This window comes from Eublepharis macularius, chromosome 5, assembly GCF_028583425.1.
Source record: "Eublepharis macularius isolate TG4126 chromosome 5, MPM_Emac_v1.0, whole genome shotgun sequence".
NCBI lineage: Eukaryota > Metazoa > Chordata > Lepidosauria > Squamata > Eublepharidae > Eublepharis > Eublepharis macularius.
In genome coordinates, this window is record NC_072794.1 from 88,030,163 (window position 1) to 88,047,163 (window position 17,001).

General features: G+C 46.1%; 1 protein-coding gene across 1 annotated transcript in view; it reads left to right on the plus strand.

Annotated features, from left to right (window-relative positions):
• FAF1 (Fas associated factor 1) overlaps positions 1–17,001 on the plus strand; it is a 403,775-nt gene that overhangs the window by 61,509 nt on the left and 325,265 nt on the right. The window contains exons 4-5 of the mRNA XM_054980952.1: positions 364–572; positions 14,191–14,282. Of these exons, the coding sequence (XP_054836927.1) occupies positions 364–572; positions 14,191–14,282 (301 nt within the window). The remainder of the gene's footprint in view (positions 1–363; positions 573–14,190; positions 14,283–17,001) is intronic.

A 17,001-nucleotide genomic window follows, 5' to 3' on the forward strand; every position in this document is an offset into this window, starting at 1 on the left:
CTTTCTGTATCTTTGCAGCTTCTTGCCCCCAGCAAGTGGGTTCAAAAGCCTCTGAACATGGAGGTTCCATATAGTTATCATGGCTGACTGTAATTTATAATCTACGCTCATCTAAATTAGTGGCTTTTCCTGTGTCTTATAAATTATGAGCAAATCATGTGAATAACTTTGTTCTCTCTGTCCTGAATCGACTGCTCATCAATTTAATTAGAAGCCACCCGAATACCATCTGTGGATTATTTTCTGCAGCATTCTTGGAATTAATCAGCAAGTAGTGTTTGTACCACAAAAATGATGCGCTGTTACTAAAGAGGTTGGCTTCCTGTCGTTCTTTATTTGAAATGCAACTTCTATGTTTTTCAGTGAATACAGTGGAGATACTTTACAAGGGCCATCCTATGGTCCCACTAGTCATCCTTCCTCATCGTCTTCAGCACCTTCCTCATCGTCTGCATTTCGCCACGTAGTGCCATCCAGACAAATAGTGGAGAGACAGCCGCGAATGCTTGATTTCAGGGTAGAGTACAGAGACCGAAATGTGGATGTTGTACTTGAAGACAGTTCTACAGTTGGTAAGATGGATTGTAGAAAGAAAATTATGCAAAATAAGTAACTGTGGAGGGGGGTGCCATGGCTTAGTGGCAGAGCACATGTTTTGTATGAATAAGGTCCTAGGTTCAGTCTCTGGTATCTTCAGTTAAAATAATCAGGTAATACTAGAGAGCTGCTGACAGTCATAGTGGACAGTACTGACCTTGGTAGATCAGTTGTCTGACTCTGTATAAGGCAGCCTTATGTTAATAGGATAGCATATTTTTAAATGGCCTGTGTGATAAGCCGATAAGATCCCAATGATTTTCCCCACCCCCGTTAATCAGTCAGGTCCCCTGGTAAATAAAAAATACAAAAAACCCCAACATTTATTTGGACTCCACCCCCCATGCAAATCAAATGCATATATAATTCTTTCCATCAGTGAAAGACTATCAATAAGATGAGCCTCTAATAGTCACTATCCCTGCTTAAATTAAATAGCTTGATTTCCCTCCTCGTTCACCCCTCATACTTATCCTGCTTATCCATGGATGGAGATTGGCCTTGCAGCTTCCTTATGGTACCTGCAGGTGGCTGACTCAAATTATCTTACTGTCTTCCATCTAGTATTGCTGAGGCATTCTGCCTATCGCCTCACAGGTGCAGCCACAGATCTTCTAGACCCTTCTTAGGCTGTACTCCTTTCTTTCTGGATCAAGAATCTTTCTCTTTGCCTTCAGCCTCTCATTCATCCAGCTCATGGCAGGTCTTGGTTGGTGGTTCTCTTAATTTCTACTTTCTGTATATCTTTTGCCTTCCAGTCACTGGTCAGCTCCTTTCCAATGTCCCATATGCTGCCTTTCTCCTTATATACCTGCTGAAGAAGGTGGATCAACTGCTAACACTAGTTCATCTTCGTTCTTCTGTGCCTCCACACATGGGGACTGCGCAGGCGCAGGCCAGCCGCCGGAGAATTTTCCATAGCTTCTATAGCTCCGAAGGGGCCATTTGTCGCCCGCCTCAGCGACCGTTTTCCCGCCCAAACGGTCACATTCTCCTACAGCGACCAACGGCCCCTTCCCTCAGCTCTCTTCTTGCTGCCGCTTGGAGAGAACGTGAGCTTCGTTGCTCTGTGCTTTTGTGTGCTATTGACTTCTGGATTGATCTTTTGGCTTTTGACTTCGGACTTTTGACTTCGGACTACTCTTCTGCTTGCTGATTTGGACTTTGACTTGGACTCGGTAATTACGACCCGGACTGTTTGACCCCTCTTTAGCGTGCCCCTGAAGATGGCCTCAAAGGCGCTCTTCAAGCATTGCCTCCAATGCCACACTAAAATGGCCCAGACCGATGGCCATGAACTGTGCCTGTTTTGTCTGGGGGAGACCCACAATGTCCCAGCCTGTAAGATATGCCAGGGCTTTACCAACAAGGCCCGGCAGGAGCGCAAGGCCCGGTTGAACTCCTCCCTGTGGCAGAAGGTCATGTCCGAGGGTACTCCGTTGCCTTCCCCCAAGGCCGGCCCAAGCCCCTCTGCTGAAAAGCGTTCATGAACGGGCTCAGTGGCTTCTGCGAAGTCGGCAGTAAGATCCAGGCCGACGAGCGCTGCGGTGTCAAGAGCCGCCTCTCCGGCGCAGGGTTCGGTGAAACCACCCCGAAGCGCCTCTGAGTCTCGATCGGATCCGAGGGCGTCCGACTCTGAGACGAGACTAGTGGTGCCGAGTCCACTGTCGGATCCGAAGAGGGACGCATCGGTTCCGAGGAAGTCGGCGTCGGGCAAGGTGTCTAAGCGGTGGAGTTCCACAACGAGCCCATCTTCCAGAGGAATGTCGGTTCCGAGGGCCTCGTCGGAACCGCCGGTCAAGAAGCCTAAGAAGGTGCACCGCCATCGTTCGCCACGCTCGGTTCCGACGGAAGAGGTGATTGAGATCCCCCGCACGCCTTCTCCCCACCTGGATTCACCGGTTCCTGAGGAGGTACCCGATCCGGTGGCCTTCGAGGAGGTACCACTTGGGCCCCCGGTGGTCGCGGATCCGAGTCCATCGACCAGTCGTCGGATCCGACCGTCGCCAGATCATCGACCCCCAACAGCTTCCAGCCGTGAGAGGCGCCGTTCCGAGACTGGGAGCGTCGGTTCCGGGCACTCGGTGGGATCCCGCCATCGTCAGGCCTCCTCCTACATCTCTCCAGCCTACCACTGTCAGTGGGAAGGGGCACCTGTCGGCTTCGGGTACTCGGATCCGAAGCCATCGACGTCGGCGCAAGGTTGGTTCCTTCCGCCGTTCCGGGGAGAAGAGTCGCTGCACGGTTCCGAGGAAGGAGAGGCTGAGAGCGTCGGGGATTACCGATCCGAGACCTGGTCGGAACCGTCCCCGGATGACAATGTGGCGCTGAGCACCAGCTCCCCATACGAGGACCTGAAGATTTACTCCGATCAGATGGCCCGTATGGCACAGGCGCTTGAGATGGATATCTCTTCGGCGACCCCCCAAACCAAAGACAAGCTCCTGAAGAGAATCTATGGAGACAACCCAGCTACCATTGGCTTCCCCATGTTAGAGGGGATTGAGGAGATCGTGGAAAGGGTGTGGAAGGTGCCCTGTGATCAGCCTGCTACGTCCAAGAGGATAGAACAAATGTACAAGGTGAAGCAGGGCACCTGGCAGTCTCTGGCGAAACACCCTCCACCCTCCTCCTTGGTGACGGAGGAATTCCAGCCTCGTCGGTCGGGCCCACCTTCAGCGCCACCTGACAAGGAGGGCAGGAAGATAGACGCGATGGGTAGGCGCCAGTACTCCATCTCCTCCCTGGGCCTCAGGATCGCCAATTATCAGACGATCATGGCAGGGTACCAACTGTATTTGTGGGAGAAGCTGGCGTCCTACATGGGGGATTTGCCTCTTGAAAAGAAGGCTGTGGTCTCCCTGCTTCAGACCGAGGCTGTGCGACTGTCCAAGCAGCAGATGAACGCAGGGAGCCATGCTGCCGACACTGCTGCACGTGGGATGGCTTCGGCCATAGTCCTCAGGCGTCATTCCTGGCTACGGTCTACGGCCCTTTCACAGGAGGTGAGGTCTCGGGTAGAGAGTCTGCCTTTTGAGGGGGACTCCCTGTTCTCTACCTCGACTGATGAGGCCCTCAAGAAGAAAAAAGAGGACAGGCAGACGGCGCGATCCTTGGGGTTTAGCTCCTATGGACAAGCCCGCCTCCAGGCCACGGTACGCTCCACGATACGCCCCGTACCATTACCAGGGCAGGTTCCAGCAGCAGTGACCGGGCTACCAACAGTATCCTGCCTACCCACAACGGCACTACGCCCCCCCACAACAACCCAGGAGGCGTAGACCCTTCAAGCCTCGCCCGTCGCAGCCTCTGGCCCAGCAGAAGGATCAGCAGGGTCTTGGGAGGCAGTACTGACGGGACACGCCAGCCGTATCCCCAAATTTTTCGGACAGACTGCGTCCACTCCTTTCCGAGTGGGAGTCAATAACATCTGACTCATGGGTCTTAATGATTGTTGATAAGGGATACGGGCTGGAATTCATTGAGCTGCCTAGGTGCAGTTCACCCCTGACAGCTGTAAATAACACTATGGACGAGCTGGATGCGGAAATCGTGTCGCTTATGGCCAAGGGTGCTGTGGAGGAGTTGCCCTATGAGGAATCCGTGACAGGGTTCTTCTCTAGGTTCTTCCTGGTACCCAAGAAGGACGGGGGCTTATGCCCCATTTTGGATCTGAGGGGTCTTAATGCCTTCCTCAAGGTCACTAAATTCAAGATGGTTACATTGACAATGGTGCTCACCTTACTGAAACAGGGTGATTGGTTTGCAGTCCTTGATTTGAAGGACGCATATTTTCACGTGGGGATATGGGAAGAGCACAGAAAATACCTGAGCTTTGTTTATCAGCATAGAGTTTTCCGGTATAGGGTGCTTCCCTTTGGTCTCTCCACTGCCCCACGAGTGTTCACGAAATGTGTGGCCCCTGTGGTCTCGTTCCTCCGTGAGGAGGGCTGTACCATCTTCCCATACCTCGATGACTGGCTCATTGTGGCTGAGTCAGAGGCTAGGCTGATGCGGGACATTGACTTGGTGCTTAGCACTTGTGACCGCTTAGGGTTCTTGGTAAACTTTGAAAAATCCAAGCTGGTGCCCACCTGCAAGGTTTCCTACATTGGTGCACTGTTGGACTCCGTGGAGGGTAAGGCTTTGCTCCCCTTGGAGAGAGCTAGATCCCTAAGGGGTCTTGTGTCCATGTTTAAGAGGAACCGTTTCCAATCCGTGCGCACTATCCAGTGCTTATTAGGTCATATGGCAGCGGCTACCTCGGTGGTCCCCTTCGCTAGGCTGCATATGCGCCCTCTCCAAAACTGGTTTGTGCGGAGGTACGATGCTATGCAGCACCCTCCGTCCCTCAAGCTCTCCATCCCAAGGGTCATCCTGTCCTCCCTGGACTGGTGGTTGTCTGATGAAAATTTATTTAAAGGGGCGCCTTTTGGCTATCAGCACCCTGACGTCACTGTTACCACTGACGCCTCTCTGCTGGGCTGGGGGGCTTATTGTGGTGATGTATGTGTGCAAGGTGTCTGGTCTGAGAGGGAACAGACCCTCCATATCAATGTGCTTGAACTAAGAGCCATACGTTTCGCACTTGTGTCCCTTACAGCACTGTTGAAAAATCGCCAGGTGTTGGTACAGACGGACAACACGACGGCCATGTACTACATAAATCATCAAGGGGGCACAGTGTCCATGGCACTCTGCAGGGAAGCCACGCTCACTTGGCAATGGGCAATCAGGAATGGCGTGACAATTCGTGCATTACACGTGGCAGGGTCGGACAATGCCCGAGCGGATGCCCTGAGCAGGGTCTTTCTGCTGGACCACGAGTGGGAACTGAACGTAGAGTGCATTGGGCCGATCTTTCTGATGTGGGGTCATCCAGATATAGATGTATTCGCAACAGCGGCGAATACCAAGGCCCAAATGTTCTGTTCCAGGGCAGGGAGCGACCCCCTCTCTATTGGGGATGCCTTCCAGTGTATGTGGACTCAGGGCTTGCATTATATGTTTCCTCCATTCCCTTTGATTCCCAGGGTCCTGTGCAAGATAGAGGAGGACAGGACGGACTGCATCCTGGTGGCCCCCTTTTGGCCAAGGCAGGTTTGGTTTCCAAAGCTCCTGCGGATGTCCCAACGGACATATGTGAGTCTGCCCCCTCGGCAAGACCTTCTCCTGAACGGGAGCTTAGTCCATCACGACCCCAGGAAGCTGCACTTGACGGCTTGGCGGATCGTTCCTCCCCTATAGGTTTTTCGGAGGAGGTACAGAGGGTCCTCCTGAATGCTCGCAGACCATCCACTAGGCGCTCTTATGCGGCCAAGTGGCGCAGGTTCGAAATATGGGCACTTGCCAAAGGGGTGGTGCCTGCCAGCAGCCCTCTAGGGGTTATATTCGATTACTTGTGCCACCTGCGGGACCTGGGCTTGAAGGTTTCCTCTCTCAAGGTCCACCTTGCAGCTATCTCGGCTGTTCACACCCGAGTTGAGGGTGGTACAGTTTTTTCTCACCCAAAATCCCGTCAATTCCTTAAGGGCATGTTCAACCTTTACCCACCTGTGTCTGCACCGGTGCCTCAATGGTCGCTGTCCCTGGTGCTTTCACGTCTTATGTTGCCTCCATTCGAACCGCTGGCAACCTGCCCCTTGGACATGTTATCGTACAAGGTGGCATTCTTGGTGGCCGTGACTTCTGCTAGGAGGGTCAGTGAGCTGTCTGCGTTGCGATCTGACCCTCCCTTCCTGGTATTTCATCCAAACAAGGTGGTCCTGCGTCCCTGCCTAGGTTTCCTGCCTAAGGTGGTGTCCGCTTTCCACCTCTCGCAGGAGATTGCTTGGCCTGCGTTTTTCCCTCACCCTTCCTCGAAAGGGGAGAAGGCCCTCCATTCACTGGATTTAAAGAGGACCATAGCCTACTATTTGGATAGGACAAAGGACTTCCGATCAAGTCCTCACCTGTTTGTGTGCTTTGGGGCCAAGGACAAGGGTAACAGGGCTTCTTCACAGACCCTGTCTAGGTGGATTGTGACGGCCATTAGCAAGGCCTATTCCCTAGCTGGGGTGGCTTGCCCACTTCATGTCAGGGCCCATTCTACGTGGTCCCAAGCATCCTCCTCAGCACTCCTCAGGGGTGTGCCCCTGGCTAACATTTGCAAAGCGGCCACATGGTCCTCTGCAGACACCTTTGTAAGGCATTATGCCATAGATGTCAATGCGGAGCAGGATGTATCTGTGGCCAAGGCTGTCCTACACTCCCTTTTTTCCTAAGGGAGTCTTGGAAAAGGTTTCTTTGCGTACCTGCTAGGTACCCTTGAGTGAAAGGATGTATATATGTATATTATGTGTATATATATGTGAATATTGAGTACTTATATATCACTATACATCTTGTATAGATGTATATATGTATATGTATAGTGTTGTTGTTCTTGTTCTTTAATAAAATTGTGTTGGATTTCACCCCACCTTCCTTATTGTGTGAAGCTTGGTACACTCCCATGTGTGGAGGCACAGAAGAACGAAGATGAAAACAGGGTTAACATACCTGTAACTTATGTTCATCGAGTTCTTCTGTGCTGACACACAACCCTCCCTCCTACCCCGCTGTGAATTCCAATGCACGACAATGTGATGGCTGTAACGAGAGTTGGTGTTTTTAAGCTGTTATGGCTAAGTGTATTGGTCAAGCGGCGGCAAAGGAGAACTGAGGGAAGGGGCCGTTGGTCGCTGGAGGAGCATGTGACCGTTTGGGCGGGAAAACGGTCGCTGAGGCGCGCGACAAACGGCCCCTTCGGAGCTATAGAAGCTATGGAAAATTCTCCAGCGGCTGGCCTGCGCCTGCGCAGTCCCCATGTGTGTCAGCACAGAAGAACTCGATGAACATAAGTTACAGGTATGTTAACCCTCTTTTACATTTTGTTTCCATTTGTTCCAAAGTTCACATTCTCCTTCAAGGCTTTCCTCCTGATTGAAATCCTGTTTTCAGCTTGAAAGCCCATATCAGTGATCTTTTAACCTCCTCTTAGCAACAGTCATTAGTTACAAAAATGCATCATATCACTTTATAGTCAACATGTCCCCACGGCATGTATGCACAAAACAAAGATAACTGTAACATCCCATGCTGAAATTATGTTGCATACATTTTTTTTCTTGTTTCTTCATAGGCTGGAAGCATGCATACACATGATTGGCAAAAGCTATGGTGCTATGACAGCTTGTGGAAAACATGGGCGGGGGCAACTTTATGTAACAGAGATCTATAAAGTATCAAAATTTTCATGCAGTGTGATAGAGGCCAGGGATTGTGATCACTGTTTTTGGGGTGGTTATGGGGGAGATGCTTGCCTGGTTTAGAATGGAGTCTTGTGCCAAGATATGTAAGAAATGTTGTTGTCACTATTTGAGAATTCTGCCGTCAGTGTTCTTTGCCAGCTTTGTGGTCTTCTCCATGTACCTTTAAAAGGTTCATAGAGTCTTTGTATCCTTGTTACTGCTACAAGTCTCAAAAAATGCCAGCAGTATCAATGTTTGCAGTACGAGTTCTAGTTTAATGCTAGGCAAATTTTACCGCTTTATCAAAGTAGAGGATGTGGAATTTATTAATTTACATTGTTGTGACATAAACCACTCTGATAAGAGGAAAAATATTTTTTCATTTGTTTTAATTATAAAATACTGTTAATGATGCTCTTCAATTGAGATAGCTTACAAAAATTTCCTTTACAAATATATGTCCAATTAAGAGTTAATAGGTAAAATCCTATGCAAATTGGTTTGCATTAGTTTGTCTCATGTCAGCTAAGGTGAAATGATTGGTTCTTATTTTTTAATATGTAATAGCTTATCAGAGGGTGACACCTAGTGGTACACATAATTTATCTGCAGCGCATGTACTTGGTCACCATCCTCATCCCATCCCCATGCTTGCTTTTCATTCTCTTATGCCTCACTTAGTTTCTTGCAGTTTGGAATAATACAAATAATACTTTTGTTCTCTGCTTGCCCATTATAGTTCTACTTCAGACTTGCACAGTTATATTTGACAAAATTATATACAATGTATGTTGTCATCATTTGAACCAGCCATGATGATAACATTCCATTACTTTAGATTTCTAGGTATAGCTTAGGAAAATCTTACAACAGTTTTTATAGCATACATAAAGAATGTACTGTTCTGACAGGCCTCTTTAATCCAGAGAATCCACAAGAATAGATTTTTGTTGGTTAATCTGGGTTTGAGAAGGTGAAATAAACAAAAGGCCAGTGGACCAGATTCACAGTAGTCTCTCTTTATATTTGGACCTAGGTACTGGCTAATTTCAGATACCTTCGAGAAATTGTAAAGAAGGTCTTAAACTCTTTCATTTGTTCATAATTATAAATAACCATGATTGCTTGCATCAATAAATTCATTGGTACTTCTTGAATTTTCATTTGCCCAGTTCAGGTGATACTTTTCCTTATTTCCTCCGTAAACATGAGGGGAAAGCATGTCCTCATATTTTTGTGTCCCATCTTCCATAGGTATAATATTTGAATAGGATAAACAAATGTAAAATCCAACTATCAAGGGCACCAGTTTTTGCATTTTGTTTCCAGATCTTTGGAGAGAAACTTCCATGAAATTTGATCCTGGATTTTATGTACCTACAGCCTATTCAGACATTATTCCTGTAGCTAGATACTCAGTGGTATTGGGGATGGGGCAGATGAGATACCTAGGAGAAAGATGGAATACCTCCTGGGAAAGGCAGGTATATAAATATTTTAAGTAAATGTGTTGGATGAATGGGGCTAGAAGACATGATCTTGCTTCCACATTGGCTGCATGCAGACAACATGGTAAACCATGGCTTCTTTACAGTAGGTTTTGAGCAACAAACTGATTAGTTTAGCAGATCTAAGTAACAAGCTCTAGTTTGTTTGCTTCTTGCCTCTCCATCTCTCAGCAGGTAGGGCATGTTACCTGTTCTGCATTATCTGTATTCAGGCTGCTGCAAGAGGTGCTGCTCATCAACAGATTGGCATGTGAATTTTGATGGCACAATTAGTATAAACTGCAGTTAAAAACCAGCTAAATGCTCGTTTTTGGGGTGTCTGCATTCAGATTTCATTACTATGAATTGTAAACTGTCATTTATCATGAAGTTTGAATAAGGTGAAGGTAACAGTGGCATGAACTAGGCCATAGTTTTGGTACTATATATTGTCCATAATATTCAAGACTGTATCATAACTCTATATATTTACACAATGGCTTATATCTCCTCAAAATTTTTACAAATGGAAGGATTTCCATCTGTGGAAGAGTGACTTCCCGTGCCCTGCCTCTCTTGCAGACCAAAATGTCCCCTGAAATGATGCTTCTGTTGGACAAGAGAGCCCCCAGAAAATAACATGAAGGAAAATCAGTGCTGCAGAAAAGGGTATTTGGTAAAAATAGCTCCCCCCTTTGTGTGCATGGAAGGATCCAACCAATTCTTACTCATTTTAGGTTACGTTTACAGTAGCTGGTTCAATAGCTGAACTTCATAGGAAGATATTTGCTAGCTTACTGAATTTCATTCTGCCTGGAGAATCCTGGCTATGTGTGCTCCCAACTCCCCCCCCGCCCCCCCGGGTAACAAATAGGGATATCAGGATTACACACTATTAAAATATGATATATGTCACTAGGGATAAAAGGGATAAACTTGTAACACAGAGGCCTTTTTAATAGACCATTTGGAACCAAGGGAAGTCATCTTCATTTTTTGGATGAAAATACCCACTTCACATAAACCCATAATGAGCTACTATAATAAAAGATGAAAAATGAAAATACTTTTGGCATTTTTCTCGAGTGAGTTTACAGCAATGATTATTATTAAAATCTTTGTCATTGAATTTTAAAATCAGCAGCATTCTGGACCCTTCTCTTCTATGCCTCATTCGTACCATTAATGATCATATGAAAGAAAACGTTCACAGTTTACCTTTAAGTGTATACCTAAAATAAAGTAGTGTATTTAGTGACCATCGGAGGGGGCAGTAAATGCTCCTGTCAAGCTTTGTAACATTTTTAGTTTTCAGTGCTGTTGTATCAAACATCCACGAGATGGAGCTATGTGATACCCCCAGTGAATAAAGATGTAGGTTTAATTTTCATCAGGGTCTTGCAGGATATCTAGTTAATGCACAAGAGTAATAAATATTAAATATTTAATCATGATACAATTTTGGAGGGGGGCACTTGATCTCATGGGCAGAACTATGCATTGAGTGGCTGGCTTAAAAAAACAACAACCATGTCTGAGAATGCTTAAATTTAGAGGAATGACTTTGGAACAGAAAAGAAAAATAAAGTTAAAAAATGAATGTTAGGACAAAGATTTCTTATGTCTTCAGCAGCTGACATTGTAGCACTGCTTGATCATAGGGAATAAGAAATCTTCCAAGTTAAGAAAACGTTCAGTAACAGGAATAGTAAGAGTGAATGAGAAATGGACTGTTCAATGATATGGAGGGGCAAAAGCTTGGTGAAGGAACTTGAGTCTTCCACAGGCGAGGTGCCATCTCAAGTGCAAAAAAATTACTTATATACTTTACGAAAATTCATCAGGTTTCAAATGGGTTACAGCAACGAAGATAAAACTACAACAATAAAAAAATATGTTGTATAACGTAAAACAGTGGCAAAATAACCAGACAGAGGAAACCAGTTAACATGAAAAAGGAAAATGTTTTCATCCACTTTGGAAAACTAAAGATGCAGCCAGGTAAAATTCTCAAGAGATTCCTGTGGGAATAGATCCTCCTTGAAAAACCAGGAATCAGATCACTGAAGGCTTTAAAAATTGAAGCCAGTACCTTGAATATGGCCTAGAAACATGTGGGTATTCAGAGCAGTTGATTAAGAATCTTATATACTAATAACCAAGTGGCCCTGACCTGAAGATACTTAAATCTGGAGACTAGAGTCATGAATGGACAAGACAGAGCTTCCTACACACCTGAAAATTGCCACCAGTTTGCAGGGAAAAAATGAAAAAGAAGCCCCTGTAGCTTTAACTAGATGCTCTCAGTGTCTATTACTAGGCAACCATGACAGGTCAGCCAGTATTCCAGGCTTTGTTGCTGTCAGTAAAAGGCAGGAGGAGGGGGTAGTGCCCTTTCCAGGGATGTTTGGGCCTTTGAGGGAGGACTCATTGGGGCCAGGCACAGACGCAACCACTGGGTGCCTTGATATCACATGACTTGCAAGACTCATCCAGGCCTGGCTGTTTGCTACTATTGAACAGCAGCCCGCCTCCCCCAGGCCAGTGAAGTGTAGTGGTTAGAGCAGGATCTAGGAGACCCAGGTTTGAACCACCACTCTGCTGTGGGAGCTTACTGGGAGACTTTGATCCATTCACAAACTCTCAGCATAATCTACCTCTCAGGGTTGTTATGACGATAGAACAGAAACAAGGAGAATGATGTAAGCTGCTTTGGGTCCTCTTTATAGAGAAAGACAGTATATAAATGAAGTTAATAAATATGGATGAAGATGGGAGGCAGATAAAAGGTAAGTTGTTTAATGGGTTTGAAGAGCAGGAAGATGTAGGGAAAGGTGAGCATTTGGAGGCTGCAAGGAGGGAAAGAGGAAATAGTCTGGGGAAGGGGATACAGGGGAAAGTGAAGTACCCCCATAAGTCCTTGCAGATTCCCCACAATGCATTTGGTGCTGGATGAGCTATGAGAGCCGGTTTTGTGTAGGGGTTAAGAGCAGCAGGACTCTAATCTGGAGAACCGGGTTTGATTCCTCACTCCTCCACTGCATGACCTTGGGTCAGTCACAGCTCTTCCAGAACTCTCTCAGCCCCACCCACCTCACAGGGTGATTGTGGTGGGGATAATAATAACATACTTTGTCAACTGCTCTGAGTGACGCCAAGTTGTCTTGAAGGGTGGTATATAAATCAAATGTTGTTGTTATTATTATTAATTGGGCGAGAAGGAAGCAGGAAAAGGAGAGAGGCTATGGGGGAGCAGGGAAAGGAAAGAGGACATGGTGGGGGAGATGGAAATGAGATGCCCCCCACAAATCCTTGTGGGTCCTCACTTATTACTAATAGACAAGAGTTTGGCTATGGCATTTTGCACCTATTTATTTATTTAGATATTTATACCCCAAAGTCACTTACAATATCATCAAGGTTGTCAGGTCTCCCTATAGTAAAAACAGAGGTGAGAGGCTGTAGGGGATGGGAGGTGATAATTACTTACCCATGCATGCACACCTGCGTGTCAGGTTGATTATGTTATTTCTGGAACTATTCGGAAGCAACAGGTTGCACTAGGCTGATTCAGTAAAAGTTGGCCCAAAACATAGAGTTTGGGGGCTGATATTTACTAAATCAGCAATGGCGTGACTTCTTGTTTGAGGTCACACCAGAGATGATGTAATTGACTAGGCATGTGGGCATGTGCACCTGTTTGCCCTCCTGTTTCTCCTCCATTTCCCCCACTGGCCAGGTGAGCAGCAGCAGAGAATCCCTCAGAATGGGGGAGACCTGGCACGCCTGAATATGATTGTTCTCCCCTCCATTTTATCCTTAGAACAACAAAACCATGATATAGTTTAATATGAGACAGAGTAACTGGCCCTAAAAAAGTCACTCAGCAAATTTCCATGGCAGAGTCTAGATTTGAACTTGGGCCTCTCAGATTCTATTCCAACCCATTACACCATACTGGCAACCAAATGAAGTTTCCAAATCCTCTTCGAAGGGAGTCCTGGGAGAAAGCATTTTCTGGTGCAGTAATAGACAACTGTTCTCAAATGGCAGGCAGCACTGAGCTAAACAGACTTGTGTAATGTAGCCCATTGCTATCGCAATAAGATAGTTGCTGGTTGTCGAATGGCTATGAATTTTTCTGGAGCATATTTTTAACCATCTTGCTTTATTCACACTAGAATTGTCCCTGGCAGCTACTGGTCAGAGCAGATGTATTGTTTGGGAAACAAAAAAAACCCTTCCTGGGCCATTCAGATTATATATGAAGATCTGCATCTGTATCACACAATAGAAACAAACTCTTTTATTTTGCTGTACACTGAGTCTGTTGGTTTGCATCCCAAGCCTTTTCTTGCGCTCCTTCCTATTACAGTCCTTTGTGCCCTTCAGAAGTTGTTCCTGAGGTTGGGGGGCTCTCAGGAATGGATAGGAAGTGATACAACAGGAAGGGGGAAGCACACAAAAACAGCTTTGGATGCCAGTCACTGAACTGAATTTACCAGAGTTTGGAAAAACAAATAACTTATTTTTGAAGACTGTCACTGTTTATACCGTTTTGATATTTTTACAACTTTTTCCTTCACTGGGTGAAATTTATATTCACCTCCCCACATCATTTTAAACATAACAGAGTGTGTTTTGTTTCAAATTTTCTGTTTTGTCTAAGGTATTTAAAAGTGTGGAAGAAATGTCTTAAAATACAGCAGGAGTACTAAATGTCCGGTACTCCAACACCTAATAACATTTTGCTTTGCTGCTGAGGTAATTGTGGCCAATAACTCGTAAAGAAGAGTACAGAAAAATATTAACAACAATAATGTTTTTGTTTGCAGGAGAAATCAAACACATTTTAGAAAACGAGCTTCAAATTCCTGCATCAAAAATGCTGCTGAAGGGGTGGAAGACTGGAGACGTAGAAGACAGTGTAAGTTCCTGTACTTGTTGCAGAATGTTGTATCTTTTGTTGGCTGTTCTGTTGATATGTAGACGGCATTAGAAATAAAACTATATATATATAAAAAAGAAACCTGTGTGTTATGGTGCATCTGTTTTAACAATTGATGTGCAATCAATATACATAAAATGTAACTATGGATACTTAATGTAGTTTGGACAAATGTGCAATCCAATAGATTTTATTATTAATTCCATATAAAAGCTCTTAATCACATTCTTAAAAAGCCTCACTGGAAAGAGCTCTTTCCAGCAGCTATTTCCTATTACATCCTTTGAAGGTCTGTGCTCAGTTTCTACTCCCTGGTATCGTAAGGAAAGTTTTAGGGCCTATTATAAATTCAACTTCTGCAGAATAATATTGGTGCCACCCTTTGTATACTCTTTCTGCTGTTGGTGCCCTGTCCTACTAGTCTAGATAGTTCTGGTGTCTTGAATTGGGCTCTCTTGATATTCTGAACATCTTTTAAACCTACACCTTGTGGATAACCTTTCTCTCTTAAATTCCTTGCTCTGTATTGTCTTAATCATTTCACTAAGCTGGGAGGTTGGAGAGACTGCTGCTTTATAGATCCCCTGATGAAGCTGTAAGCAAAATTCATTGGGATCTATAATTGTCAATAAAGCTATCTTCCTGAAAGCACCTTGTTCTTTTTTCCTCTGCTTGTACCCTGAATTGGTGCAGCCTCTCTTTTCTTGATTTCCAAGTTTAGAGCTACATTTTGTATTGCATTTGATCATGTGTTTTCTTAGAAGAGCTGCCTGCATCAAAACTGTTGAAATGGTGTAATTTATTGTGACAATGGAAGAAAGTTTGTTCGTGTATATGTAAAGGAAATTTTTTATGTCCCCTAGTCTAAAGACCTATGTATGAGCATTATTGGAGCTGCCCTCTCACACAGAAGGCAAAAACTTCTCTTTGTAAGCAGATTCCTTCTGACACAGTTTAAAACACTGAATACTGCAGGTCAGGAAGCGCTATAGTAAGGAGAGAATGTCAACAATATCTCTCTTGTTTTCATTTTGTACTCAAGAATTAATTAAGAATTAAGGATAAGCAGTCTCTCAGGAAGATACCCAAAACTCCTGAGTGGTACCAGACATTTAGCATGTTTATATTACAGAGAGATTTTACTGTCTTGTCAATCAGCCCTGTTTTGGTGCCTGTCTCCTGAAGAATTTGATTCTGAAGAATTGTTTGTATTTAGTTTTGTATAACAATTTTATCTTTTATTCTGTAAACAATTGGCTTTGAAAGGATAAGGGATTATCTGCTGTGGCTGATCCTTAGGCATATATCCTAAGTCCAAACAGGGCTTTTTTCTGGAGAAAGAGGTGGGGGAACTCTCACCTGGAGCAACTCCTGGAAGGAGGTGGTGGCCTCTTAATATGTTTGTGTGCGCAGCCTGCATGCGTTCCTGGGACTGCATGATAACAGTGATGTCATGATGCAGGTGTGGCCACCCCGGGAGCACTTCTGTGCTCCGTGGGGGCGGGGTTCAATTCTGCCCGGAATGGGCCGCTCTGTCATGGGGGAGCACTCCCCTGCCTGGTACTGGCCCAAAACAGGCCCCAAACGGCCTAGATCAGCCTGGAACAGGCTGTTGCCACAAGGAAGAGCACTCCCCTGCAGGGTAGCAGCCCGAACCTGGAAGTTTAGGGCCCAATCTGGGCCAAAATGGGCCAGAAACAGCCCAAATTGGCCTGGAACAGACTGCTGCCACACGGGAGAGCACTCCCCTGCCAGGCAGTGTCCTGATCCTGGCTGTTTCAGGCCCGATCCTGACCTTTTTGGGCCTGACTTGGGCCCAAAATGGCCAAAAGTGGTCCAAAATGGCCAGGATCGGGCAGTTGCTGGGCGCTGGAGTGTTCCCCTGCCTGGCAGGAGCCCGATGCTGGCCATTTCACACATGATCCTGACCATTTGGGCCTGAATTGGGCCCCAAATGACCAGGATCAGGCTGCTGCCGAGCATGGGAGTCTTCCCCCTCTTGGAAGAGGCCCAATCCTGGCCGTTTTGGGCCCGATCCTCACTGTTTTGGACCCCTTTTGGTCATTTTGGGACCAATTCTGGCCCCAAATGGCCCAGATTGGGGCTGAAATGGCCAGTATCGGGCCTCTGCTGGCCGGAGGAGGGCTCCCCTGCCTGGCACCAGCCCGATCCAGGCCTTTTTTGCCCCCAAATGGGCTCAGAATGGCTGAAACGGCCCGGATTGGGGCCAAAACAGCCTGGACCAGGTCGCTGCCAGGCAGGGGAACCCTCCCCCACCCAACTCCATCCTGGTTCTGGCTGTTTCATCCCTGATCCAAGCCGTTTCTGCACCATTTTGGCAATTTCGGGCCTATTTAGGGCCCAAAACAGCCCGGATCAGGCTGGTGCTGGGTGGCGGGAAAAGCCTCCTGGCTGTTTTGGGCCTGATCCAGGCCCAGAATGGCCAAAATAGGCCCTTTCAAAAATTCCCACGTGAAACCACTTATGTAGGTATTTTAAAGAGCTTCAGGAATGCTGTTCTGGGTCATTCCGGGTCAAAAAAAGCCCTGTGTCCTAACAAGACATAGCATCTGGCTTTTTATTTATGAAATAAAGCTCATATTTCTTCATTGATCACAGTTTTGTGTCTTAATTAATAGAGGTGATAGCTGTTAGGAAAAATAAAATTAAAGCAGAGTACTTAAAAAAAAAATTCCGT